Source organism: Alosa alosa, chromosome 4 (assembly GCF_017589495.1).
Source record: "Alosa alosa isolate M-15738 ecotype Scorff River chromosome 4, AALO_Geno_1.1, whole genome shotgun sequence".
Taxonomy (NCBI): domain Eukaryota; kingdom Metazoa; phylum Chordata; class Actinopteri; order Clupeiformes; family Clupeidae; genus Alosa; species Alosa alosa.
Genome location: NC_063192.1, coordinates 11,013,234 through 11,040,986, shown reverse-complemented (window position 1 = coordinate 11,040,986; position 27,753 = coordinate 11,013,234). Strand labels below are relative to the sequence as shown.

At 41.8% G+C, this 27,753-nt stretch overlaps 3 protein-coding genes across 3 annotated transcripts in view; all 3 read left to right on the top strand.

The window, feature by feature from the left end:
* The window catches only part of apeh (acylaminoacyl-peptide hydrolase), a gene marked incomplete in the record, with an annotated part of 17,881 nt that extends 9,447 nt beyond the window's left edge, over window positions 1–8,434 (top strand). The window contains 6 exon segments of the mRNA XM_048241929.1: window positions 1,770–1,850; window positions 5,339–5,427; window positions 5,905–6,095; window positions 6,506–6,608; window positions 6,940–7,046; window positions 7,704–8,434. Coding sequence (XP_048097886.1) covers window positions 1,770–1,850; window positions 5,339–5,427; window positions 5,905–6,095; window positions 6,506–6,608; window positions 6,940–7,046; window positions 7,704–7,809 — 677 coding nt within the window.
* A 1,602-nt stretch (window positions 8,435–10,036) lies between these two features.
* Window positions 10,037–13,776, top strand: tlr9 (toll-like receptor 9). Its single transcript, XM_048240579.1, has one exon. The coding sequence runs from the start codon at window positions 10,037–10,039 to the stop codon at window positions 13,133–13,135; it is 3,099 nt and encodes a 1,032-aa protein (XP_048096536.1). The 3' UTR covers window positions 13,136–13,776.
* A 10,310-nt stretch (window positions 13,777–24,086) lies between these two features.
* Window positions 24,087–27,753, top strand: part of LOC125292979 (ERC protein 2) — a 190,683-nt gene continuing 187,016 nt past the window's right edge. Inside the window, exon 1 of the mRNA XM_048240576.1 lies at window positions 24,087–24,916. Coding sequence (XP_048096533.1) covers window positions 24,191–24,916 — 726 coding nt within the window. The 5' untranslated portion in view covers window positions 24,087–24,190. The remainder of the gene's footprint in view (window positions 24,917–27,753) is intronic.

Below are 27,753 nucleotides of genomic sequence, written 5' to 3'. Positions count from 1 at the left end.
GCGGATCGGGCATTTTCCCGACACAGATGATGCCTCAGTTATTCCCATGCTAGTGATTAAACGTTCACGTTGCCCATTAAACGGAACACACAACAAATTGTCTACAGAATCAGATGAAGAGGCCCAAGCAAGCATAGCCTATTGAAATAGAATTTTGTCTTACCATTGACGAAAAGTCTTGAAATGAACTGCAACAGTCTTTGAAACTACAGTGCCTCTGTCACTGATCCATATGCAGCATCGACGTTAATTGGGGCAACTCGAGGAAATCCTCATCCAGTTGAAGACGACCTTATAGCCTACCAGTAGCCTATGTCTTTACCACAGTATGCAACGCAAATAATCTTAAAATCTCCTGATAGGCTAACAACTTTTTTTTAACGTCACCCAAGACTGTGCTTATGTGCAAAATGTGCATAAACATTTGTTTATGTAGTTGTAATCATACGTATGACACATACAGGAAGAAAGCTAAGCTGCACACAGGAAGAAAGCTAAGGTCTTTTTTTACATTTTACTTTATTCTCAAAAAACAAACGTTTGCATCATGTAAAGCAGACCTGTTGGATACCCAACATAATAAGGAATTTTAAATGTAAAGCTTCCAATTAGAGGTCTGAAAAATCAGTCCCTGCTCCAGCAATATTCTGATGTTATTAATGTGTCATTTTTACAGTAGTCCCGCTCCCGTCCGCATCTCTAACATGATGTCCCGCTCCTGCCTGCTAAAGCCCGCATGCAGGAGGGATAGCCTATTCAGTTTTTCTTTCTGTCTCACGAAAGGAGCACACACACCTGAGAAAGACTCCAGATGTCAGTTTCTTGGTTCTGAATGTAGGCTAACAACTGAAGTAGGCCTAGTCTGGTGCCCTCTTCCTCTGTCATGCTTTTGATTTTTGAGTTTTGACAATGAGCAGCAGGAACAAATTGAACCCACGTAAACGACAATATAGGCTATAGGCCTGCTATCCGTCAGTTATGCTTAAACCCTGTTTTTTAATGCTGCCTAACAGAACAGTAGCCTACTTTAATCATTTCCATATTTAATTTTACGCACATATTTAATTTGCGGGAGTGCAGTGAATCATCGGTTTGTCCCGCACCCACGAACGCACCTCTCTCATCCCGCCCGCTCCCGCAAAGAGCTTTCAAAAGTTGTCCCGCGCCGCACTCTTTTGCGTCGGGACCCGCGGGTCTACCGCGGGAGTGCAGACCTCTACTTCCAATGCGTATCGCCCCCATGTGTCCGAACCCAACTATAATTTCTAAATATTTGTCTGAACCCGACCCGACCCGACGGGTAGCCACACTCTAACATATACCACCCTAATGTTAACTGTGGAACTTCCCTAGAAAGAGCTAAAAATAAAAATGAAATGGTCGCTTAAATCCAACGTACACACAGATAACTCACAGCAACCTTATTTTGTGCCTTTTATTCACATTTGCTCAAAGATTTCATAAGTATAAGCCCTTTTCACTCCCTACGTTGATGTATTCCAAACGGTCTGCTTCGGGGGCAGGGACGTAGTAAATTGAAACACCATACCTGTGTAACGTAATCGCTCTCAGGGACGCCCTCTGTTCACTGGTTGGTTCGGCTTCCAGAAAGCCGAAGTAAATGTTTTTGTTTTTTGATCAAGCTATGCCAGACGGAGTACTGCAGGGAAATGAAATTGAGGTGAAGTACGTAGACAGGCAGAGCCAGGCTAGTAAATATACTCTCTCTCTCTTTCTCTTTCTCTCTCTCTCTCTCTCTCTCTCTCCAGGTGGTCCTCACTCAGTGATTACTGCAGACTGGCTTTTGTCTTCTGCTGTGTATTGTAAGATGGGATTTGCTCTTCTGCTGGGTGAGTTGCTTCCCGACTGAGAACTTCAGTTGTGATTTAAGCTGAGGGAACTGAACAGCACGACCTGCATTTGTTTTTTGTGAAAGTGATGTTGATGTACACAGTGGATATTGGGCCCCAATTACAGTGCATGAAAGTGCACTGTTCTGTTATCCGAAGTCTTCTTCTTATTATTATTTTTCTAACCAAAATTTCTGCGTCTAATTCAGCTTCAATCGTTTAATGTAGAAACTTCGTTCAAACTTTGTAACGTAGGTCTTGAAAATGACACCTGTGCAATGTACTTTTCGTTTCTGTAAACTTTATACTTTTTGAAATAAAAAAAAAAAACAAGCTTATTTTTCCCCATAGACTTTGCATTTGGCACTATGACATCACAATGGGCTAATCAAATTGATTTGCACCTGTATCAACCGCCAGCTGCTCAACTAGGCCCCATCAAAGAGCCGGTTAAACTAATTGCCCCTGTATCAACTGCTTTCTGCTCAACTAGGCCAACTCTCTCTGTGTCTCTCCATTGATTCTACAAGAATATAAGGCACATTCCATCCAACTTTCTATCCATTCATCCTCTTCAAACCATTCACTCATCCACCCATTAAACTATCTATCAACATCCATGAAACAATCTGCCTATCAACATCCACTCAACTTTCTGTCTATCAACATCCATTACACTACATCAACTATATACTCTGTCTCAGGCTTTAAGCATACAATCTTGCTCTCTTAAGACTTCAGATCAGACCTGTTTAACTATTTAACTGTTCAGCCATTGCAGCTGTCAACAACTAGGACTTCCCTCATCTGTTTCCTCTGCCCACAACTGTTTCTAAATAAAAGTTTGTTTTGCATTTTATGTTAATATATGTTTTGCAGTTTCATGCACTGGTAATTTCCTCGAAATTACATTTTCTAGTTTATTTGGCTGATAAAGTGCAAAGTCTGTCAGCAAGCAAAGTTCTTGTACACAGCAATCATGTGGCATATGGGAGCATTGAGCTGACTCATCAGTATTTGCACTTCCATGTCTTCTCCATGGGGTTAAACTAGTAAATTGGTTTTGTCCAGTTGTTATATTCGCTTTAGTTAGACTTAAGACTTTGTACTTTGTCCATCATTCAAATTAGGCCCCATGAATTTGCGCGTATTGTCACCTGTCTGTGTGAGCTGATCTGGAAAGTTCTAATGGGGAAGCCATTCAAGTTCACTTCTACAATAAGCTGCTGAAGATAAGCTGATTGACTGATCCATAGAGATGTCATTGTGTGTTTCTACCATAGGTCTGGCACAAAGAGGGGAATGGGGGTAGGCTATTAGCAGCACTTTTTAAATATAATAATGTAATAAACATAATAGTTTCCCACAAACATAGTAAATGTTGCATACCACCAATGTAATAGCTAATTTCGCACTTCTGTAATAATTATAACATTTGCAGGAAGTTTATTACGATCATGGGAAAGGTAAAAAAAAGTTATTTACATTAGCTTCCCACAAATGTGATAAAACACTCATTTAGTGAAATTCTGTTTTATCAGTTGTAAGAGTATTATTATTTTTTTTAAGTATATTTTTTGGGCTTTTTATGCCTTTAATTAGATAGGATAGTGGAGATTGACAGGAAGTGAGTGGGAGAGAGAGTCGGGGTGGGATCCAGAAAGGACCACGGGGTGGGAATCGAACCCGGGTCGCCGGCGTACGGTGCAGGTGCCTCAGCCAGTCACGCCACTGCTGGGGCCAGAAAATCGCAATTTTAAAGCCGGTCACCTGTGCTTGCATAAGTCTTTAAGCACTTCCAGTAGTTACAGTGCATGAAAATGCACTGTTCTGTTATCCGAAGTCTTCTTCTTCTTATTATTCTTCCCACGAAATTTCTGCGTCTAATTCAGCTTCAACCGTTTAACGTAGAAACTTCGATCCTGTTCAACTATTTCCTCTGCTCACAACTATTTCAAAATAAATACATTTCACTACAATAATTCACTATTAAATAATTTAACTCTTTAAACTACTCAACTATTTAACTGTTTCAGCCATTTCAACTGTCAGTTGTTATCAACTATGGCTCCTGCCAACTGTTTCCAAATAAAAGTTTGTTTTGCATTTTATGTTAATATACAGTATGTTTATATTTTCATGCACTGGTAATTTCCTCGAAATTACATTTTCTAGTTTCATTTGCACTTTGTATTTGTGTTTTCTGAAAACATATCTTGTGATACCCTACATCTGCCATTTTTGGGATCTTGGGGGATTGTAGCTTGTAAGAACGGGGCTAGATGCTTGTCCATCAAACGCGTTTGTGAAAAGTCAGTGCATAACCTGACGCGTCATACCTCACGTGGAGTTTTCTGCCTTGGTGTCCTAGGCAGACAGGATATTCCTGTGCAGGGCTCAGTTAGCTGGCAGTGTTTAATTGATTTATGTTGTTGTGTGTGTTGAGCTAGTCGGTCACATCAGCTGCGTGCTGGTGCTAGGTCAGCCATTGATTGGATGTGTCTAGAGTTAATTGGATGTGCCTGGCTCATCATCTCCTGTGGCATGCTCAGGGGTAGCGACTCCAAGAGGTCGACTGCATCAAGCCAGTGGCACTTGTTGTGTGGCCATGATGACTGGTCAGGGGAAGTCCCATTTTTACAGTTTTCTCGTTTCCACTTCCCACTTCCTTCCTGTGTTCTCTGTCGAGGCCCCAAGATTATACCCCATCTGAAACCCTAAAACATCTGCTTAGAGATCCCCCGCCCATTAGACATGAGAGCCATTATATGTCTCCACCAAAGATTCTAGCTCTGCTCTAAAATCTTTGGTCTCCACTATATGAGTATATTATGGAATATTATGTAAGGGATAATGGACGACACTGTAGTCTGTTCACAGAAATTAATGCACGGTCGAGGTTGTAAAACGGCCCCGACGCGAAGCGGAGCGAAACCTCAAAAGTGCATTCATTTCTGTGAACAGACCACCGTGGAGTCCATTATCCCGTTTATTCCACTGCTGCCATTTGCGTTGTGTTCATTTCCTGTTACGATTTAAACGTTTTAATCGCTAAAACTGTCTTGTTTGTAGAACTACTTTCTTCCGAAACATATCAACCAAAGATTCTAGAACAGAGCTCAACTTGCAGGACAAACTGCCGTTACTAGTTCTAAATGGATCGTTGCTATGGCCAAAGGCCAGTTGTTAGTTCTATCTCTCCCGTTGTCAAGCGGGCGTATCCCAAGATTCTGATGAACTTTAGCTTTGAAACATCGCTATTTTACTTCGCTATTAGCCTGCTGTCATCCATCTAGCTAAAAGCCACATAGGTGTGCAAATAACATACGGTTAATGGTCGTTCTAAATGACGTAGGACAATAGGAAATTTAACCAAGCAGTGGAATAAAGAATATATAGAATATTCTGTTCAGATGGGACTCGTGTATGAGATTGTGGATTGTGTGTGTGGTAATGCGTACAAAATAACAGTGTGTGTCTCTGTCCAGTGAACTACCGTGGGTCCACTGGGTTTGGCCAGGACAGCATCTACTCTCTCCCAGGGAACGTTGGCACTCAGGATGTGCTTGATGTTCAGGTACTGTAATTGTTGCATCACTTCCTGTAGTAAAACAGCTCTATACATATAACTACTGCCAATGACATTGTAGACAATCGTAATATATATATATATATAATTATAGACAAGATTGTCTACAATTTTTTTTAGTAAACAGAATGTGTCTTTGGAACATTGGATGAATGGTTTCTGATAATTGCCAATGTAGATATTGCATTAAAGATTAGCCATTTCTTTCTACAACAGTCGAGAACCCTTTTGCAATTATGTCTGAAATCTGAAAACTGCTGCCCTGGTTAAAAAAACAATGCAACTGATCAGCTCAGCATCTATAATGGAGTGGAATGGAAATTTCTGAGTGACCCCAAACTTTTGACCGGTGGTGTGTGTCTGTATATTATACATATGTTATTATACATAAGTGATAATGGCCACCGAAGTGAAGGTCTTTGAGAGCCTTGCTTTAACATGTGATGATCTGGCCTGTTCCTCCAGTTTGCCGTGGAGACTGTGCTGAAGCAGGGTTGCTTCGATGAGCAGAAGGTGTCCATCTCAGGAGGCTCCCATGGCGGCTTCCTGGCATGCCACCTTATTGGCCAGTTTCCGGACTTCTACAAGGCGTGCATAACGCGGAACCCTGTCACCAACCTGACTACCATGATTGGCAGCACTGACATTCCAGACTGGTACGGTGCTGCCGCGAGACTCAGGGGGTGGCTGCGGAAGATGGAGGTGGAGGTGGTGGTGGTGGTGGTGGGGTGTCTGCATCCTCTATGAATTATTTAACATATCCTTGGATTTCACACAGCGTTGTCCAATTATGCTTCTCACCCCTGCCACTTGTCCCCATAATTAACCCCACGTGTGGTTTTCATCTGGAATATTCCATTGTCATCGCCACGCCCTCTCTTCTGAATGACATTTGGAACAGTGTGTTACATAATTGGAAAGTTATTCCATTATACATTATTGAAGTGTTTGAAGTCTGCTTAGTAGCTGTTCAGTTGATGCAATAGAGTTGTTTCCTTGATCAAACATATCTCTGTCTCTTTCTCTGTGTGTGTGTGTATGTGTGTGTGTGTTGTGTGTTGTGCAGGTGCATGGTAGAAGCAGGGCTGGATTATAGTCCAGATACCCAACTTGACCCTGCTGCTTACGGGCAGATGTTTGACAAGTCTCCTATGAAACACATCTCTCAGGTGAGTTAATTAATTTTTAAAGCACAATTAATGCAACAGGGTTGGCTCAAAGTGCTTTACAAATGATAAAACAACAATAAAAATAAAGGTAATACAATAGTAATACAATACAAAATGCCTACATATGAAGAAACAAAGAGTGCATAAAACAAGATTAACAGTAGTAGTAATAGTAATGAAAAATAAATATTAATATCAGAACATAAACAGTCAAATGAACTCAAAGTGATGAAAAAAAAAAACTGCCATACTATCTTGTCAAATCGGTCTCATCCCGCTGTGACCCATAACATAAGGCATATAAGAGTATATTATTGGGACTTTCCTGCAGGTGAAGACACCAGTTCTGCTCACACTGGGAGAAGATGACAAGCGTGTTCCTCCAAAACAGGGCATTGAGTACTACAGGGGCCTCAAGGCTCGCCAGGTCCCCGTGAGGTGGGTGGACTGCTACACTCAAACATACTGTAGACACGGTGGAACGGCACGGAAGAGTTTCATGCTGTCAGCTTACATTCGGCACATTTTTAATGACTGCTTTGAAATTGTTTGTTGTTAAGCAACAGAAAAGAGGACATGGTTTCTAAATGTAGGTTTTCTTTTTTGATGAGTCATACTGTAGGTCTTATGATCTGCGAGCAACCATTTTTTGTGGTCGATACTTAACAAAAAACAGCTAAACAGCTACGCAACACTTTTTGCTGCCACTTTTCAAAAAAATGACGTGTCATATCAAAATATGCAGATTTATGCATTATTCCAGGGCTTTAATGGATTTGGTTTGTTTTGTGAACAAAATATGAGTGAAATGAAACTTAAGTGTGCATAGAAGAAACTGATGAAAAAGATATATCCCCAAACTACACAATATTTAACATGGACCCTTCTCTGATTACATCTTTGCTTTGTTTTACTATCACCCTTCTAAGGCAATAATAATAATAATAAAAAATCCACCTCTAGTGCAAATACATCTACTTCTCATGGACAAATTTAAATTCAACATGAAGCTACACCACAAGAATTTGACCACACAATATACATGAACTGGCTACACACTTAACTGTTAATTTCTAATTTCTGTTTATTTAACAGGTTACTGTGGTACCAAGGCAATAACCATTCACTGTCCACAATTGCCGCGGAGTCCGACGGGTTCATGAATATCGCTTTGTGGATCATTCAGCACTGTGGCCTTTAGTAAAATCAGTCTGGGTGGGCATCCGTACTCAGCTGCAGTTCCCTTACATGGGGAAGCGTTGAGGGAGAAGTGGGGAACCAGCTCTGCCTTTCTATGGGGGGGGGGGGGTGTTTCCCTTTTCTCCCCCCTCCCACACTTACACATGCCAGACGATTCAAGCCCTCGGCGCCGACGCTACTTTCAAACCAAAAGATATGAAATGCACTACAGTATGGATTAGTAAGGCAGAAGCCAAGACGAGTAGACGAGTAGACGGCAAAAACAGAGGCTTGGTAAGGTGCTCAGCTCTGCTGGGGGATACTGTGTTAATTTCTCTAAATGAATGTGTTAATAACTGCGTCATGCAGAAACATAAGCCTTTATCTAAACTGCCACTCTGTAATTTATTTTTCTGTCTGACATGATTGCCAGATTTATGAAGGTGTTATTCAGCGCGATGCAACGGTTCAGAGTGAAACTAACCATTGCTTTTAGCCGATGACTCCACCCTGCCACAGCATACGTGTAGACAGAGCAGAAAAATGTACTGGTTGTCTTTTATAAATGGGTTCTGACATCCTCTGGCTTTTAATACTGTCTGTGTAGTGTGTTATCAGGATGCTTCCAATAAAAGCTTTGTAATTTATGAGGCGTGGTGTTTTGTGTTTCCAATCTGTGTTTCCACGGTCTTCCACAGCTGCAAGTTGATACACACTTCTCACACTTCTCCATTTGTCTTCAGAGTCCCTGTACCCAAACGTATCTCAGTTCTGAGTTTCAGTCCAAGGAATATTAAGCAAGGCACTTACCGGTAATAAAGTCATTGTCGGGTTGCTAGCCAAAGAAGCGCTACCAATTCTACTTCCTGAAGTCCCAGACTTTATCGATATACATAAGATAACACAGGCTGTGTTTGGCAATTAACCTTTCTAGTTTGTTTGTTTTTTGCCCCATCAATAATACACTGACATCTCTCTTGTACACACTGCTCTTTATCCCTCTCTATCTGTCTCTCTCTCTCCCACTTCTCCTTTATTCTCTCTCTTCACTCGAATATGAGCAATTTAATAACAATCAGGAGATGGCATTCTCTTTTAACTAGCGTTGAGGTATAACTGCATGTGCGTAGGCATTAAGAGGTCAGTGCCTGCCATATTTTATTTTTATTTATATTTTTATTTGTATTATTTTTTTACATTTTGATGAAGAGCTTTCTCTTAAAACCATGGGGATAATTTACTGTGTTGTCAGCGTATGTTTCTAGATATGATCAAATTACTCGATTTACAAAGAATTAAATCACAGACCATCTGTTTATAGTGACATGTGTTCACCACACTTGATCTCACTTCCTCTTTTCTGACCAACCCTCAGTCATGTTCAGTTATGTTTCCTTTTTGCTGCCTAGCAGATGAAGAGCACAGAAGTCTGAAGCCTCAGAGACCTTTTTAATGTCACAAGGTGAAGGTGAGTCTGCATCATTGCATTCTTTTATAAATTAAGTGTTCTTGTGGATGACATTATTTTACTAATTAGTGCACTATGTTTCAAGTGATGAATGAAAATGGGAGAAATAAAATGATTTAATTTAATGAGTGTGGAGAGTTAGGTCATCTAGTTGTCGTCTGCTTTTCATTTTAACCATTTAAAAGCATGTATTAAGATAAACAGACAGTTAAGGAAAAACATAACAATGTGCAAACATTCATCTGGCTTTTACACTCAATTTCCCAACAGCATATGACTATACAAGGTCAGTTTAGAATGCTCAAATAAAAATGCAATCATTTCACCAGAGCTATTTGCTACCAAGTCTGCCAAAGTATAAAATTAAGATTTTAGACATCATGTCCTATAAGCCAGTGCATATTTGAACAAAATGAAATTCAGTATTTTCCATTAGGTTAGTAGAAGCTAATGAAGTATGTTTCTCTACTGGAAAATGCATTTGTCTATCAATATTAATTTCATTTTGAGAAGTTGAGAGATCCAGTCCAATTGATAAATCAAGTAGGCTAGCTCATTTAACAATATCAGTCAGGCAATAATGTAGCAAATGGTTACAGTACAGTTGTGTACAGTTCTCAGTTCTTCTTCTAGTGAAAATTGTCATTTGTCAACTTAATACATTATCAACTGATATTCTTTCTGAGAATGAAATATGCTTTGTGTTGTGTGTGTTTTTTTTAAGGTCATTATGGACAACATACTGATACCCATCCTTGCATGGCTTCTGGTACCAGCAGTGATGAGTATTGATACCAAATTTTTTCCTTGTGAAAATGACCTGAATGAAACCATTGTGGACTGCACGGGAAGAGACTTTACCAGCGTTCCTAAAATTAGATCTCTAAAGGTGCTGTCTCTAAACTTGAATCACAACAAAATTAGAATTGTTGGAAGTAATGCCTTTTCTGGTGTCCCCAATCTGATAAACCTCACTATGATGTGGAATTGTGCCCCCGGTCGGTACAAGAACCTAGGGATTCCTTTGTGCACTTTCATAATTGACTCCAACGCCTTTATGAAACTTGAACGCTTGCAAACCCTTCACTTGACAGGAAACAGTCTCACAACCATTCCTGCTCTACCAAAGAGCCTGCAGGTCCTGAACCTGGAGTATAACAACTTGTTTAAACTCACAGAACCATTGGGCACCCCAAACCTCACGCACCTCTTGCTCACAAAGAACTGTTTTTATGCCAACCCTTGCAACAACACTTTTGTGATCAAGGAGGATGTCCTTAAGGAACTTCCGAAGCTTAAGTTCCTCCACCTGGGCTTCAATAATATATCCAAAGTGCCAACAGGCCTACCTAACTCCTTGACAAATCTGGACCTGAGAGAGAATAAAATAACAAAGATTCCTTCTTATGCGTTCTCCAACCTACGCAAACTATCCACTCTAAACCTGGCCTGGAATTGCCAGCGGTGTGATCATGCTGCAGAGCCCTGCTATCCTTGTCCTGGTAACAAACCCCTTATCCTGTATAACAACACCTTCTATGACCAGAGCAATTCTCTAAGGAATCTCAGCTTGCGAGGAAACTCTCTCCGCACATTACCACCTAGACTCTTTACCTATCTGAGAAAGCTTGTGACCCTTGATCTCTCTGATAATCTGTTAGCCTACACCATAAGTAATGGGACTTTTTATCAGCACCTAAGCAGTGTTAAGAATCTGAATCTGATGTATAACTATGAACCATTGAAATCCTTTGACAGCCTTGTTCTGTCACCTCTCCTTGCAAGCATGGCACACTTGGAGTCACTGTCTCTGAATGGCTATTTCTTTCGTTCATTTTCACCTAAAACCATGAAGATCCTTGCCAACCTCCCAAATCTGAGATACCTAGACTTACGGTCCAACTTCATTAGTTCCTGCAGCATGAGTGCCTTTCAGCATTTTAAGTCACTGAGAAAAGTGGTGCTTTCACAAAACTTACTTGATTTTATCCCACTCTGTAAACAGAAGAATGAGGAGTGGCAGTCAGAACCTCAGGGTCCTAGTGCAGTCAACAGACGAAACAGACGAAAAGACAGTCAGTATGAAGATGATTCAGAGTTTGAGTCCCTCTTAAAAAACACTCCAGTGAACTATGACCGGATTTGGCCGAACTTAACTATGCAAAATTTTTACAAAATGTTGTGCTCAGGACAGCTAACTTTTGACCTGTCCTACAATAATATCCTGACAATAAATTCAAGCGTTTTCATAGGCATGGAAAAAGTAGTTTGCTTAGATATGTCCTTCAACTACATGAGCTTAAAACCAAATGGACAGCAGTTCTCTAGTCTAAAAAGTCTTTCATACTTTAACTTGGCCCACAATCGAGTAGACCTGTACTTTAGAGAAGCCTTTCAAGAATTGCAGGACACACTGAAGGTCCTTGACCTCAGCAATAATGCATTTTCTTTCCTCATGATGGGTATTGGGCACAATTTCACTTTTTTGCGAAAACTTACCTCTCTTGAAGCTCTCAGCCTGGACGATAATCAGATTGGCTACCGTGTCTCAAACCTGTTTAGTGCTTCTCTGAAATACCTCTACTTTGCTGGGAATAGACTGGATATTATGTGGGGAAGCAGTGATCAGTACAGTAATTTCTTTCAGGGCCTCACAAACCTGGTACACTTGGACATTTCTAGAAATCAGTTGAGGTCAGTTTTGCCAGAGGCACTTATTTGCCTCCCTAAGACTCTACTTTTCCTGCGGGTTGATAGCAACCAGTTAAACTTTTTCCCTTGGGATAACATCACAGAACTCCCAGAGCTGCGCTATTTGAACCTGAGTGGAAACTACCTAACAATTTTGCCAGACAGAGCTGTGGATGTTGGCCGTAACTTTAGTGGCCTGGACTTGAGTCACAACTCGATCACTGCACTTCCTGAAAAGTTCTTCAGCAAAATGACCACCCTTGTCCGACTGCTGCTAAACAACAACCAACTCAAAGTCCTAGATGCTTGGGGTCCACCTACGCCACTACGTGACTGTAGAGCATTAAAAGACCTCACACTGCAGGCAAACCCTTTCACCTGCAGCTGTGCCACATCCTGGTTTGTGGAATATCTACGTACAACAAACATCTCGATCCCCCATCTAACCACAACGGTTCGCTGTGGATTCCCTGAGTCGTTGCAAGGAGAAAACATCCTCAACATAGACCCTCGTTCCTGTCAGGAGATCTGGGGGGGGTTCGCCTTCCTATGCTCATCTATATTGACCATAATACTGACAGTGTTTCCACTTCTAAAACAATTGTATGGATGGGACCTTTGGTATTGCTTTCAAGTACTCTGGGCCGGTCACAAGGGGTATTCCCAATTCCGGGGAAGCTCTGAAGCAGAGCATGATGCATTTGTGGTTTTTGACACAAGTAACCTGGCAGTCAGAGACTGGGTCTACAATGAGCTGGTGGACAACCTTGAAAACAAAGGCAAATGGAGATTCAAGCTCTGCCTAGAGGAGCGTGATTGGGTCCCGGGTGTGTCGTGTATCGAGAACTTACACAACGCTGTCCACAACAGTCGCAAGACTGTCTTTGTGCTGACAAACCCAGGAGCCCGGTGCCAAGTAAGTGGAGTCATCCGACAGGCCTTTCTCTTGGTCCAGCAGCGACTGCTGGATGAAAAGGTGGATGTGGTAGTGCTGGTTTTGCTTGACACTCTCTTCCACAAGTTCAAGTACCTGCAGATGAGGAAGCGTTTGTGCAGGAAATCGGTGGTCTCCTGGCCCAGAAACCCCCTGGCACAGCCTGTGTTCTGGAACCAGCTTCGTGGTGCCCTTGCAGTGGACAACGTCGGCCAGTATGATAAGAAAGTCACAGGAAGCTTCCTTACAGATTAGCTTCTCTGAAGCTAAATATGGAACATGTTGTGTCATTACTTATAAGCTGATTTTATAGCTTAAAACATGCAGGGTTTGAATGATTATCTTGAATTTTAGCAATGTTCGGTTGAATTTTTATATTTTTGGTTGCTTATTTCTAGCCATTTAATGATTATCTTGAAGTTTACCAATGTTCGGTGGGATTTTATTAGTTTGCATTGCTCATTTTTAGCTATGTATATTTTACTACATTATTGGGATGTTTCTGAGGGAGACTAAATATTTACAGGAAGTTCATGTGTAAATGCAACATTATATGTTTAGTAATTCAGGAGAATAATGGGTGAAATGGATGAGCATAATTATATAATATAGGCCTATGTAGTATACACATGGGTTTGGGTTTCTCATGGGAAGCCTTTAAGTAATTATGTCGAATAGAGGAAAAACAAAAAAATGTTCCCACCACAACATATTGTATATTTCCATTTCAGCGCACATACATATTGTATTAATAATGTCACATGTGGAGGTTGCTGATTGTGGCGGTTGGAGGAAAAATAGAGGGGAAAGTTGTATTATGATTGTCTAATTTTCATAATTGTCAAAAGTTTTGTATTACAAGAATATTTGTTTATTTATATCTTATTAGTTGGTAGTTGTGGTATATTTAGAGTTAAAATCTGTTATCTTTATAAATAAAAATGTCATCAATTCATGCAGAAACATCTAGGTATCTGAAAGTCATGCTGTGCTTAAAAACCTTGATAATCTCTTTTACTCTTTTGATATCTTTGATGTTTTATAAATTATTTTTGTAGTTATGAGTACTGCACCCAGTCACATAACTGCCCTGCTCTCAACATCTTTATTTGGTGTTAAACGACAAACTTTGTGCTAGCATCACAGTATTTAGACATATGCTCATTGCTAGTTGTGAATTGTATGATTGTAAACCCAGGCCACCTTGTTCACAAGTCCTGCATATCAGCAGTTCAGTCTTGAGGAAGGAGAGGAAGGCATGCAAAATGACTAGGGGAGATAAATGGGTGGGAGACTGGTAGAAAGCCGGGGTAAATGATAGGGGGGGAGGGGGTGGGAGGAGGGAGGACAGGGATGTTGCATGCAGGCAGTGCCACCGTGGAGTGGTTTGTCAGCACAGTGCATATGACCAAATTTCCCTCACGGGATCAAAAGTGTATATATACTTATATGAAAGTGGTGGGAAGTCCTGTAGCTTGCGGGGTGGGCGGACCTGAGGTGTCTTGCATAAAGTCATGCACAAAACAACACACACACAGAGAGACACCCAGACTTGCTTACTTCCTAACGTGCAGCATCAGCCTTCGGTATGCTCCACGCCACACTGAACACGTACCACACACAGGGTACATTGCAGCTGGGCACTATGACAGTTATCACATACGGATACATGGAGGGTGAGAGTTTGTTAATACAGGGCCTGTGCGTGTGTGTCTGTTTGTGTGTGGTAATGACAGAGACAGTGAGCTGATGGCCTGTGCTTGTGAAAGTAATCCTTAGAGAGCAGTAAGCTTGCCCTATCTGTCTCTCATGTAGTAATTGGAGAGTTATTTATACCTAGTCAGCACCTCCCATTCTCTCCCACCCAGCATCCTCTCATCTCTGAGACAAACATTTCCCTGTCTGAAGAATTGCTCACATCCACTGACTGCTCCAGTTTGTGTGTTTTTTGTATGTGTGCGTACAAAAGATGAGTACACCAAGTAAAGCAACTAAACAAACCACAAAAAGGTCAAAGAAAACAAACAAACAAACCAGAACAACAACATGGATGATGAAGCTGTTTTAGGCACAGTGTTTAACAATCACTTTGATGAGTATAGTCTTGATACACTATCAAATGGGGTAGTTTAGAACTCAGATTTTTACTTAAAGCATCTAAAAATGATTGAATAATTGAATAATGGATTAACTACTTAATCTCTCTGTTTGTGTGTGTGTGTGCGTGCGTGCGTATGTTTTTGTGTATGTGTGTGTGATACAGAAACTGAATAGGTTAACACACTGTTCGTGTTAAACTGTTCATTGACACACACACTCTCTCTCTGCATCCTCCTCCGTTTCTCCATTTGCAAATTGTTGCTATTGTGTGACATGTCAGTTTATCCATGATGTAGAAGAGTGGGTGATGCAAACATGAAAGACCATCCGAGCTTATTGTTCTATTTTAATGTGAATGTCCTTCACAACGCTTCATCAGGGACTTGTCCATGCTTCTGCTCTATCATTAAACACACACACACACAGAAAGAGAATGCGTTTCTTCATTCAGAAGGTTTTTTCTTCCAGGAAAGCTCCAACAAACAGAATTGTTGCTTTGTGATATATTGCAATGCGATGGTCACTTGCAAAGATTGCTGCTGATGTTGCAGCTACTGAGTCTTCTCATTATCTCGATTTCTTGTCTTTGAGTTTTACATTAATGTAATTGACATCTTGGCTGGTTTTACGGGACATGATTAAGTGATCAACCATCTGGCAGTTGTAGAGAGTGTTATGCATATTCTTCACTCTGTGAAGACACTGGCATTTTGAAATGTTTAAGCAGAATTCTGGAGATTTTATGACGATTTTATGATGATTTTAGGTTACAGTAACCAGCTGTTCTGATTATTTCCATTGTGTTTCTAACTGTTTTCCTCCACGCATTTCAACCCTATTTAGCACGCCGTAAAACTGCTACTGAAATGGCCACGTTCAGGCTTAATATAATTGTTATGCTGCCATCTATATGGTAACAGAAACAAGAAGGGTATGTTTAAAATATTGGAGTTTGGACACCATGAAGTGTAATTCAGTTAGACTCATTTTAACAAGTGTTTGATGAAGGCTGGGAGGGAGCTCCTTCTGTGTTCTCAGAGAGCAAGGTGAAAAATCCAAAAAAGGAACCTAACCCATGATGTCTGGCACTGACGCAAATGTGGTTGTCAATGGAAACAGGTTGCTAGGAGTGACGGGGGTTTCACATTCAACTCTAGTCTGCTGTGATGTTAGAAGTTTGATGGTCTAATCTGTATTTTGCACCCATGCCACTATATGATACACATATAAATTGACACTTCTTTATACTGAACTGAAACGAATGCATTATTGCCAAATAACAGGCCAACATTCACTATTAGTAACCTCAGGGACAGACCATAAAAAGCCAGACAGGAATGTGGAGAAACAAGTGAATAAATGTAGACTATTACAATATTTGATTATGGAGTGCCTAAAACAGAGAAGATATATCACATCAGCTCTAGTTTTTAAATGCACTCTTAAAACGAAAATGTTGAAAACAACACAAACTGTTGTCCCTATATCTGGGCATAGAGATATGATAAAAACATTTTGCAAACAACAGGGTTTTATCTAGACAACAATGCAAGTTTTTTTAAAGAGTGTGTAACACTATACTTATTGAGCATTCTTAATACTTGCTAAATGAATTTGGACAAACATAAACATGCATACAGACAAATAAATATATACATAATAAATAAATAATCTCTTTAACATCTGAGTAACTTTTTTTTAAATGAGAATCAAACCCAGTTTTTTTTGTGACAGAACTAACTTTTACTATTTCCTGCAAACAGGGGCGGTTCTAGACAACATTTTACTAGGGGGCACATTAAAAAAAATGGCAACAAATAATATAAACTTTATTTTACTTTAAAATCATATAAACATGTATTTTGTACAAGAGTGAGTGCACTTGCAAGAAAGGTAAAAGGTACAGGGTACAAATACAGGGTTTTAATTCAATGTGAAACTCCAGGGTACAACACAGGATACAACAATGTGCCATTTCCTATTTATGGAAGCCCCACAGTTGAGTCCACACTTAAGTATTTGAATTGTCACAACGCTGGATCAATTAAATTTTTTAAAAATATAGATATGCTACTCTACAGCAACAGAGGCCGAGCTTACAGGAAGGGTTACAGCAATCTTGCACAGTCTAAAGAGAAGAAAACTTCCCTTTATGGCTCAATAAAACAAACCAGTTCAACTGTATTGCATGGCTTTTTAACTTCACCACTCTGTATTTTTCTGTCCAAAACTCCCTTAAATTGAGAGCTCATGCCCTAAATCATCATTATACAAACATTGTATAAAAACATTGCTCTCCTTTAAAAAGGCATCACTCTGGGGACTGAGAGACTGTATGCTTCTCATGAGCTCACAGTTGGTATTGGAGAAACGTCTGTTCAACTCATTGAGCATGCTGTCAATTACAGGATAGAAAAATGACGTGCGAATCAGATCTTTAACACGTTCTACCTCCCTCTGACCAACAGTGCTTAGTGTGCAGTAGCCACTAGAGCTCAGATGTTGTGCCGCTGACATTGTTGCAGAATCACACTGCTCACAAATATTCAATGCAGTATAAGTATATATACTCTTTTGATCCTGTGAGGGAAATTTGGTCTCTGCATTTATCCCAATTTGTGAATTAGTGAAACACACTCAGCACACAGTGAGGTGAAGCAAACATTAATCCCGGCGCAGTGAGCTGCCTGCAACAACAGCAGCGCGTGGGGAGCAGTGAGGGGTTAGGTGCCTTGCTCAAGGGCACTTCAGCCATGCCTATTGGTCGGGGTTCGAACCGACAACCCTCCAGTTTCAAGTCCGAAGCGTTAACCAGTAGGCCATGGCTGCCCGCCAATGCTGCCTTCATCCCACAACTTATCAAAGAAAGACTCCTGCCTGTGGTCTTTCAATGTCTGGACTAAAGCATTTACAGTAATTCAACAGCTCTTGACGGATCAACAGTTTGTAACTTCCCACAACTTCAAAATTTTACTACATATCATGAATGGTACTCCCAAAAGCTGTTATTTTAGATAGATTGTTGTCTTTGTTAATGACTGGACTGCATAATCAACCTTCCCACACCTGCACACTCATCTGCACTTTTTTTCCTGGTGCTGATACGCCAACTCCACCCCCACTGTGTGTGTGTGTGTGTGTGTGTGTGTGTGTGTGTGTGTGTCTGTGTTCACCCCGATTTCTTCCTGGACTATGCATAGTGACACTTTGAGACACCTGGACACTTTGAACACTTTTTCCAGTTATTGACTCTTTTAGCTGCTCTTTGCTATGTACCACTCAGCTATGACACATGTGATGAACCACTCTTTTCTTCTCATCACAACCACAACTGTGTGTGTGTGTGTGTGTGAGAGAGATCTGACTTTGGCTAGATGTATGTCAGCGTGTGCTGTAGGCCTATGGTGAATATATGTGCAATGATGTGTGTAATGTCTTTGTGTTTTTTATTCTGTATTTATGTATGTATGCTACTGGACACCTTAATTTCCCTCGGGATCAATAAATGATACTCTCTCTCTCTCTCTCTAACAACTCATTGCCATCATCGTGAAGTACTGTATGAAGCGGTTATTGAAATATCATGCACTGTGGATGATTCTGCCATTTTTATAGCAAGAACAGTATGTTTTCCAATTTATATCATGTTTCTATTGTGGAAAATGTCATTTCACTAGGTTTTTATGTGGGTTAGGTCACTGCACATCCAAATAAGTGCCCTTAACGACCCACAGCCCGTCAGTCTCCATAGGATAACATGAGAAAACTTGACCACTTGTTGGCCCTAATATATGTTCATCTTTCTAAAACTGTTTTTCCATATCTCACCTCCATAAATTATTGTATAAACACAGATATTTGTGCATTTACTTAAAATACATGGAGGTACAGCCTGGTCGGGACGATTGAAACAATCCCGTGTTTCAATCGTCCTGACAAAGACATATGCCACTATAGCCTGTGCATGTAAACAATCATCTGGGAAAGTCTGGGATTGTGGAGAACACTAAATGGTCTACTGATTAAGCATGAAGTCAAACCTTTAAATGATAAACACTCATTAATAATTAAAAAAATTTAACCGCTAATGAAGTTTACTTTCGACCATCAAAACTCGTTTATCGCCTGTAACTCTGATAAAAGGACATAACAGGAAGATATTTGGCTGATAGAAGGAGGCTAACATGCTCTATGTTTTGATCAAAGGACATCTGTCTATCATCATTGCACTCAGAGAAAACTGGAATGTTTCATTCATCCCGTGCTTCAACCGTCCCAGCTCTCCCTACCTGAGTGTGAAAGAAATCTGTTCCCTTTTTGAAATACTGTATCCTTTGTTTCATCTGCCATGAAACTATAAACCTCACTGTTCTTTACTTCTATTATTTCAGACCTAACCATTTCTGCCAAACAACCCAAAACCTCTTTCTGGATGATCTTGCTTGTGTACTTTGCGTTGTGAATGGAAGATAATCTTCTCTTAACAAGTGGGTCATGGTTAGCAATTGTGTTAAGAATTTCCCTAAAGTTTCCTTTGTTATTGGACTCTTCAGATTCATCATGTCCTTTTTGTGCTATGTTTTGTGTAGCTGTAATTAACAGCACTTCCTCAATTGTTTCAATGTATGCCCAATTTTCTCGTACTTGTTTAGTGTGTTCTTTGTCAAGGAGATCTAGTGTTGCATCAGTTTTAACAGCTCTTTGATAATCCCTCTATGCTATCATTGCACACTTGTGTCATTCAGACTTTGCATGTACTGAAAACCCATGCATCTCTCCTTGTTGCCTTTTTCCAGTTTTCTAAAACCAGGTGTTGAAACAAAAACAGTGTCTGGGGCATTTGGTGTGCTAAAATATCTACATGCATAGCAATATGTAGAGTCCAGCATGACAGAATACTCAAACCATGAAGATTATACCAGTTTAGCCTGAATCTCCATATTCTGTCCCCCATCAAAATGGTTGGTAATATTCAAGTTGGGCTGTACTGGTACATCCTTCTTGAACTTGCTGATATGTAGAAAGATGTACAGTAAACATAAGGCACACGTACAACATTTATTTACTTATGCATGTATATCCGCATGTATTTCAAAATAAGTAAGGCCAAGTATTTACTTAAAAAAAAGAAACATTAGAGCCATATTAATACACACACACACACACACACACACACACACACACACACACAAAATACAGCAGAAAGCAAGCACCATTTTAAGGACACACAGTAGGCCTACAGTACAATGAAATTGTAATCGCACTGCTTTGCAAATAGTAATTTATTATGTATATATATATATATTTGCCTGTATGCATGTTTATGTTTTGTCCAAATTAATTTGGCAAGTATCAAGAATGCTTAGTAAATAAATAATCTATTTAACATCTGAGTAACATTTTTTTGTTTCCATGACAATCAAACCCAGTGTTTTTTTTTAAACTAACTTTACTTTTATTATTTCCTGCAAAGTAATATAATTAATCCCTTATGAGCATGCCCCGAGATGTTATAACTTACAAGATTTAGACCTATAGCTTTATATTGAAGTTGATAGCCATCACGTAGGCAAGTAGGCTGGATCTATGATATCACACTCTATGCTACTCTATACTATGCAGCTGTGTTGAAGTCACCCTGGTGCTGGGTAATGTTTTACCACGTCAGGTGGGGGACAGGAGGGAGCACAGCCCTAAACTATCAACCCAGCAGTGATAAACTATCAACCCAGCAAGCTGGGTTACAGAAATGACCCAATATGAGTAAACAACCAAACAAAATGACCCAACAGCCTCAACCCAGCGTTTGGGTTGAAAAAATAACCCAGCATTTTTTAGAGTGCATTTTTGAAAAATCAAACCAACACTGCAACAATAACACACATTTCCCAAACGTTTTATTTTGTAAATACAAATTCCTGCAATATCCAACAAATACATGGTCTGTAAAAAATTGATTAAAAAGTATTATATTAAAATATTGGCTAAATTCCACTATGAACTGAATAGCCTGAAGTCTTTTATTTGAACCTGATCTCATGATGGCAGCCCGGTTTATATATAAAAATGTGATTGTGTAGCTCAGCCTGTATGCTGTTGACCTACCGCGATATCTCGCTCGGAGTACCAACTGTTCCTTTAATAGTGTGGCCGTCCCGCTGACCGAGTGAGGGGAGAGAGTGGGAGACGATAGTGCGCGCTCTCGCGACACCGATGCCGATGGAGACGCTCGTCTCCGCCAAAGCTGGAACTGTGGAGTGAGATCCGGGGGGAAGTAGGGCTGACGACGGGCGACGAGCTCCGGGCGAGGGTGAGTATCATTCATGTTCTGTGGCACAGTGAATTATGATCAGAATTGACATTATTGGCCTATGGACTAAATTAAGTAAAAAAAAAGTAAGATAAAATATTGCGGTCTTTATACAGTCAAGCTTAAAACATTATGCAATGCTGATAGCCTACATGGGATGCATAGTCTGTCTGATCTAATCCGCACGCTTGGGGTCGCAGGGTAGTCCGGTGGTCTGACATATGGGTAAGATGCTTATGCCAGCCTGCGTGTATACAACCAGTTCTCTACGGGCTGCTGGCTATGTCACTCACCCCCCCCAAAAATGCCTTTAACTAACGTTTTAACGTTTGGTGTTTGCAGCAAGCATCGGCGATGCTGCAGAACATTTGATCAACTGGTACATCAATGACTCTGTCATTCATGCCAGTTTTACTTTGACACCTCTGTAAGCAATTGTAGGCTACGCTTAAACTGTCTGGGACGTCAGCTCAAAGCGGAGACAACTTCTGCAACACCCTCGTCTTGTAAGGTGCACCTTCCTCTCAGTCTAGATGAGGAATCGACAGGTTATGCGGCGGAAACTTGTACGTAACGAATAGTTCAATTAAAAGTAGCCTAGCACTTGTTTTGCGGTTAGTGATAGGCATTGACGCACAACTAGGTTTCTGTTGATGTGTAATTGCGCTGCGTTTTTTAAAATGAGGCGGCACACAACATACATTAAATATGTGTAATATTGCCTGTACATGCTATGCTAACATCCTGCGAGGTGTTAGTACAGGTCATTGGCAGCTGATCAGTAATGTATGATATGTATCATTTAGGTGCATATTGAAATTATATCCATGCTGACACTCGGCTTAACTGCATTTGAATGTTTATGGTGACACTATTAAACAGTTTTAGCCATCATTGCAACTCTTCACGGCACACCGCTCGCTGTCAGAAACAGATTTATTTGGCCGTCATACTAACCGTCCATACTTAAAGGGATTGACATGTCGTATGATTGACAAAGGTTTTATCCAGTGGGCCATCTGTTGCTCTCTTGAAGTGATTGAAATAACCAATCGCTCTCTACAAGAGGTGGGATTTGCATCCTGTCCCGTACCCTCATCGTGCGTCCCTAGAAACAAGTTACCGCCTCTTGTGGATGGACAAGTTTGGAAGAAGTTTGAGACCTTACTGTCAGTGATACACAATAACCTTTTAAGAGTCAGTAGGCTACCCTCTCAATATTACATTTGTATGCTGTAGCGCGATATGTGAAATATAATATTTCCTCTAATGGCTCACAACGGCATAATAAGTAGCCGAAATTACATTGTGAAGAGAGATGATACAAATATTAGGCCTAATTGATTTCAACTGTTTAGGCTGCCATTAAGGGCAACAGCCTCCTACAATCCAAGGCTTCTATCCACTAGGATCTTGAAACCTGTGCCAGAAATGTAAGCAGACATAAATATTTCCTACTTCAAAGAGTAGTCTTTTTACATCAGTGCTTAACTATTCCTTGATACTGCCTTGCACCTAATAATAGCACACGTGTTCAGAGCAAGATATTTGTAGGCCTAGCCTACTGGTTTTCACACTTGTGTTTTTCATGTTTTTTTTTTTTCTTGGTCTGCTCCATTTTTGGCTGTTTGCTTGCAGTGTTTGAGGGACGTTAGCAGGCACTGATGAGACTTGAGGAGACATATCTTCAAGCCTCCCAGACTTGCGTTGTTTCGTGTTGTGCACTCATATCTTTTCATGTGGTCAACTCAGAACAGTGAGCAGCAGCACTTTGATGTGATTTGTAGAATGAGTTATTTTGTTCTTTAAATGGCAGCTCTTTGCCCAGGGGAATTGCTTTGAGTGGTTGACATTTGCTGAGAGTGATTGTTTTATTGTTTTCTAAATTTAACCTCTGCATCCCATAGTTATTCTCTATCTTATTCTATCCTCTCTAGTTATTCTATCCTCCTCTGAACCAGCTATGTTCTTTTCTTTCTTTCTTTCTTTCTTTCTTTCTCTCTTTCTTTCTTTCTTTCTTTCTTTCATTCTTTCACCTCCTTGCTTCCCTCTCTCACGTAGGTGAGTGACCAGCACCTCTTGCACGCACGGGGGTGTTCATACGGTGATTGATTGTGTATTTTACTTTCCCCTGCTGTGTGCGTGCTGTGAATGCAACCCTGGCCAGTGTGTGGGCATTGGGCATTGAGCCACCCTCAGCAGATAGCCTGCTGTTGAATGAGAGGCTACAGCACTACAGCTATGGCTAGTCACATTGCCACACTGCTCCCCACTCCACTGTGAGAACTGAGTCACATCCTCATGTCAACTGGACTCAAGCCATTTATTGTGTCTGCTTACATCTATGCGGTGTGCTCTTTCTCCCCTGCTCTCCTTCTCTGTCTTTCTCCGTCTCTCTCTCTCTCACTTTCTCTTTCTGTCTCCATCTTCTTCTCTCTCCTGTTCTCCAGACAAATTGAAGATGCTGGCGGGGGCAGCTGCAGGTTGCGCAGCAATAACCGGCTCCCGGAGGCAAATGGGCCAGAGCTCCGACGTGACGCGCAGAATTCATCACACTTCGCCACTTAGCACAACAGAGTGAAACCCCGCCAGACACCTACGCCAGGCCATCATGTGGATATGTAATGCAGGCTAGTGTAGATGAGACAGACATGAAAGAGTAGCGGGTTACATACGTTATTGTGTTGTTTTTCCATAAGATGGCACCAATGTCTTACGAATGAGGCAATAAAAGGAAACGACCAAACAATCCCCTCCATTCAGAGGCTTTTATGCTTCATACTCCCCATCATCACCATCACCACCCCACCATTTAAAGTTAATCTGGCTGTAGTAATCCCCTAGTCAGAAAACAGTATAGAATCTCATACTGTAGGGGGCTGAGAGAGAGAGGAGGCAAGATGTACGGGAGCGCTCGCTCCGTCGGGCACGCCGAGGGCAGCCCTGCCCGCTCGTCCCGCCTGCCCAGGTCCCCTCGCCTGGGCCACCGGCGCCTGGGCGGCAGCGGGGTTATCAGCGGAGGCGGTGGAGAAGGAGTAGCAGTAGGAGGCAGAGGAGGAGGAGGAGGAGGAGGGAAGACCCTCTCCATGGAGAACATCCAGTCGCTGAACGCCGCCTACGCTGCCTCGGGGCCAGTCTACCTGGGTGACCATGATGTGATGACGTCCAGCGCCTACCCCAAGGCCACCATGACCCTGGGTCGGGCCACCAACCGGGCCTCGTACAGCAGCCGCGCCACGGCCATGGGCAGCAGCCCCAACATCAACATGGAGCCGGCCGGGGGCTACCGGGAGCGGGACCGGGACAGCGACACCACCATGCACCTGCACTCGCTGCAGAGCGGGGGTGGCGGATCGGCGACGTCGTCGCTGTTGCGGCAGGCGGTGCGTGGTGGCTCGGAGAGCCCCCTGCTGGACATGCATACGCAGCTGCGGGAGCTGCAGAGGGAGAACGACCTGCTGCGGCAGGAGCTGGACGTTAAGGACAACCAGCTGGGCTCGTCCATGAACAGCATCAAGAGCTTCTGGAGCCCCGAGCTGAAGAAGGAGCGGAGCCTGCGCAAGGACGAGGCCGGACGCACCTCCGTGGTCCGCGAGCAGATGAGGGTGAGCCAGGACGAGAACCAGGTGAGTATGGGGGATGTTTAACCACACACACACACACACACACACACACACAGACACACACGGACACACACATACACACACACACACCATACAGATCACACACAGATGTACTCACCCTTTTTGTTTGTTGTTATTTGCCTCCCCTCCCCCCTCACACACAACCTCAACCACACACACACACACACACACACACACACACACACACACATACACACATGCAAGAGACGATGATAAGACAAAAAAGCTATTGCCATATGAGAACAGTGCTCTTGCACTTCTCACATGAGTGTGTTTATAAAGATGAATAAGATTGAGGACCAGCAGAAATTCCAAAGAATCTTCTAGAAAATGTCTTAGGCCTCTCTTAATAAATCACAGAGCTGCACTTAAAGGTCAGGAAAGCTGTGGTGGTTAGGCTCGTTGTCTTTACCGTGAATGACTTTCTTGCAAATGACTCCCTTTCTCTGCTAAAGACTAATGACCACCTCCCTGTAAAGTTCACGGTGACTCTGCGAAATGGAGAACAGAAAGGTCTCATCATGGTCTTGTCGTGAGCACATGTCCCTCTCTGTGCGGCGTTGGCACTGTGGTCCTCTCTGGTCACTTCAGTGGAGAGTGAGGCAGGAGCTCCCTGCTGCTTCCGGCTGCTGTTATCCCTGGAGGAAACAGACCTCGTGTCTTCTTGTTGCCAGACGTCATTCCTCTCGCTGTTGACATTGCCATAGAGACGTGTTGGCTGTGTTCCTTCAAGTCTCAGCTATTGGGTTAGTGGTTCCAAAGGACCAAAGTGAGGTGGGAGGAGGTGGAGGAAAGGGGAATGTTTCTGAATAATGAGTGGACTGGGTTTGTGGTGTAGTAGCAGTCTTTCCCAGTATTTGACCATGGTCAGTAACAATTCACCTTTATTTGTCTATTTCTAAGTAGCAGGCCATGTGAATAAGTGGCTTAAAGGAGAATTCCTGCGATTTTTTTTTTTCACATATATTTTTTTTTTCTCGAGGTCACCTAGTACTGTTAGGACAAAAAAAATTAAAACATGTTCATGAGCCCCCATGTTCATGCCCCGAGAGTGTAGTTGTAGTTGCCTGGCTGTAACAGCGCTAGCTGTTGGCTGCAGAAACTCGAGCTTGGTTGAACCAATTGTTTTAATTTGTTCATACCAACAGTACTCGAGACCTCAAAAAACAGAGATTTATATGAAAATCAGAATCCCCCTTTTATCTTTCTCTCTCTCTCTCTCTCTCTTTCTCTCTTTCTCTTTCTCTCTATGTTCATTAGCCTTGCCTGTGGAGGTTTTGGCAGCAGGCTCTCCCCTCTTCCACAACTCCTAATTAGCCTCTGTCCGTGTCCGAGCTTGAACGTGGCATAAATCTGCAGTCTAATCGTATTGGCCCAGAGTGACTGTCTCTCCACTCTCCTCCTGTGCTGAGCTGAGCAGAGCTACTCTCCCTCCACAGACTAGCAGCCAGACAGCAGTGTGACAGGAGCCCCCCAGAGAGCCCCGCAGGCTCCGTCTGGCCAGTGCTCGGCTGCTAGTCCCCTTTATACATGCTGGCCCGGTGGGAAATAACCGAACGGCAAACTTTTAAGTGTTAAGTGGTCATGGATGTCATAGGTCAAAAGTTTAGATGGCTCTTTCGTCACATGCACTGGTTGTAACAGGATTGATTGACGCATGCGCTGGTCAGAGTAGCATTGACAGAATGATGTATTGAGAAGTGGCCATCATTTCATAAAGCGAGGCTTTGTTTGAGTGTGAGTCATTGGCCCCTACTTCAGGAAAGTCAGTCTCGCTCCGCTTTAGCTGTCAGGATACATGAAACTCTTGAGTCTCTGAGTCTTGAGGTAAATAGTAAAATGTCTCAGAGGACTCGTCTCTTCCTTCCTTATTATGGCATATCCTGTTCAGAGAAAGACCCGCTGACGATACCGGTGTCTGAGATCTCTCCCGAGTGTCTGTTTGTGCGTAAATCCTGTTAAGCCAGACCCCTGATCCATTTAAAGTAATTACAACACTAGATGGAGTAAAAACAAATCCGCTTGCATGCTGGTGTTGATGTTATGAGCATTAGTTCAGGTGGTCCATGTAGATATAGGAACATTAACTAAAGTTTTAGACCTAGGCTACAATAATGATGATTCTGAAGGAACAAACAGACAAACAAACAGACTAATGCAACATTCTTTTGCATTCTATTGGTATGGCCTGACTTCTATATGAATGAATACTGATGAGCCTGTAGACTGATGTATGGAATATGGATGTACAAAAAGCAGTATCCTCGTCAGCAGCATCGATTAGACTAGAAGCATGAGCATTGAGAAACATTGCCATCTTGTACACACTACTTCAGAAGTTAATCTTTGCTCTTATGGCCTCCTCAACTTTCCATTGAGCTGATCAAAAATCGACTGACATGAATTTTTGATATGTTTGTCTGGGGCTGCTCTGAGCTATATGGCTGCTGCGAGATGATTGAGAATGATGAGTGATATTTTGAGAGCCTGTGATGTTGACAGAGTCTTGTGTATTTCCGTAAGCCCACAGATGGGAGAATATGATAGACTGAGGAGAGAAGAATATGATAGACTGAGGAGAGAAGGAGAGAGTGAGAGGTAGAGAGAGATTGGCAGAGTTATTTAGCCTTTATCCTCAGGGCTTGCCTTCCTTATAAATATCTCTATTTATCACCCCCTCTCACTCTCTTCTTGCTGGTCACCTATGTCTTTAGACCTTTAGTGGACACACACACACAGAGAGAGAGACAGAAAGAGAGTGAGAGAGATAGAGATATAGATAGAGTGTGTCTTTACGGCTGGTCGGTCTTCGCATTGTC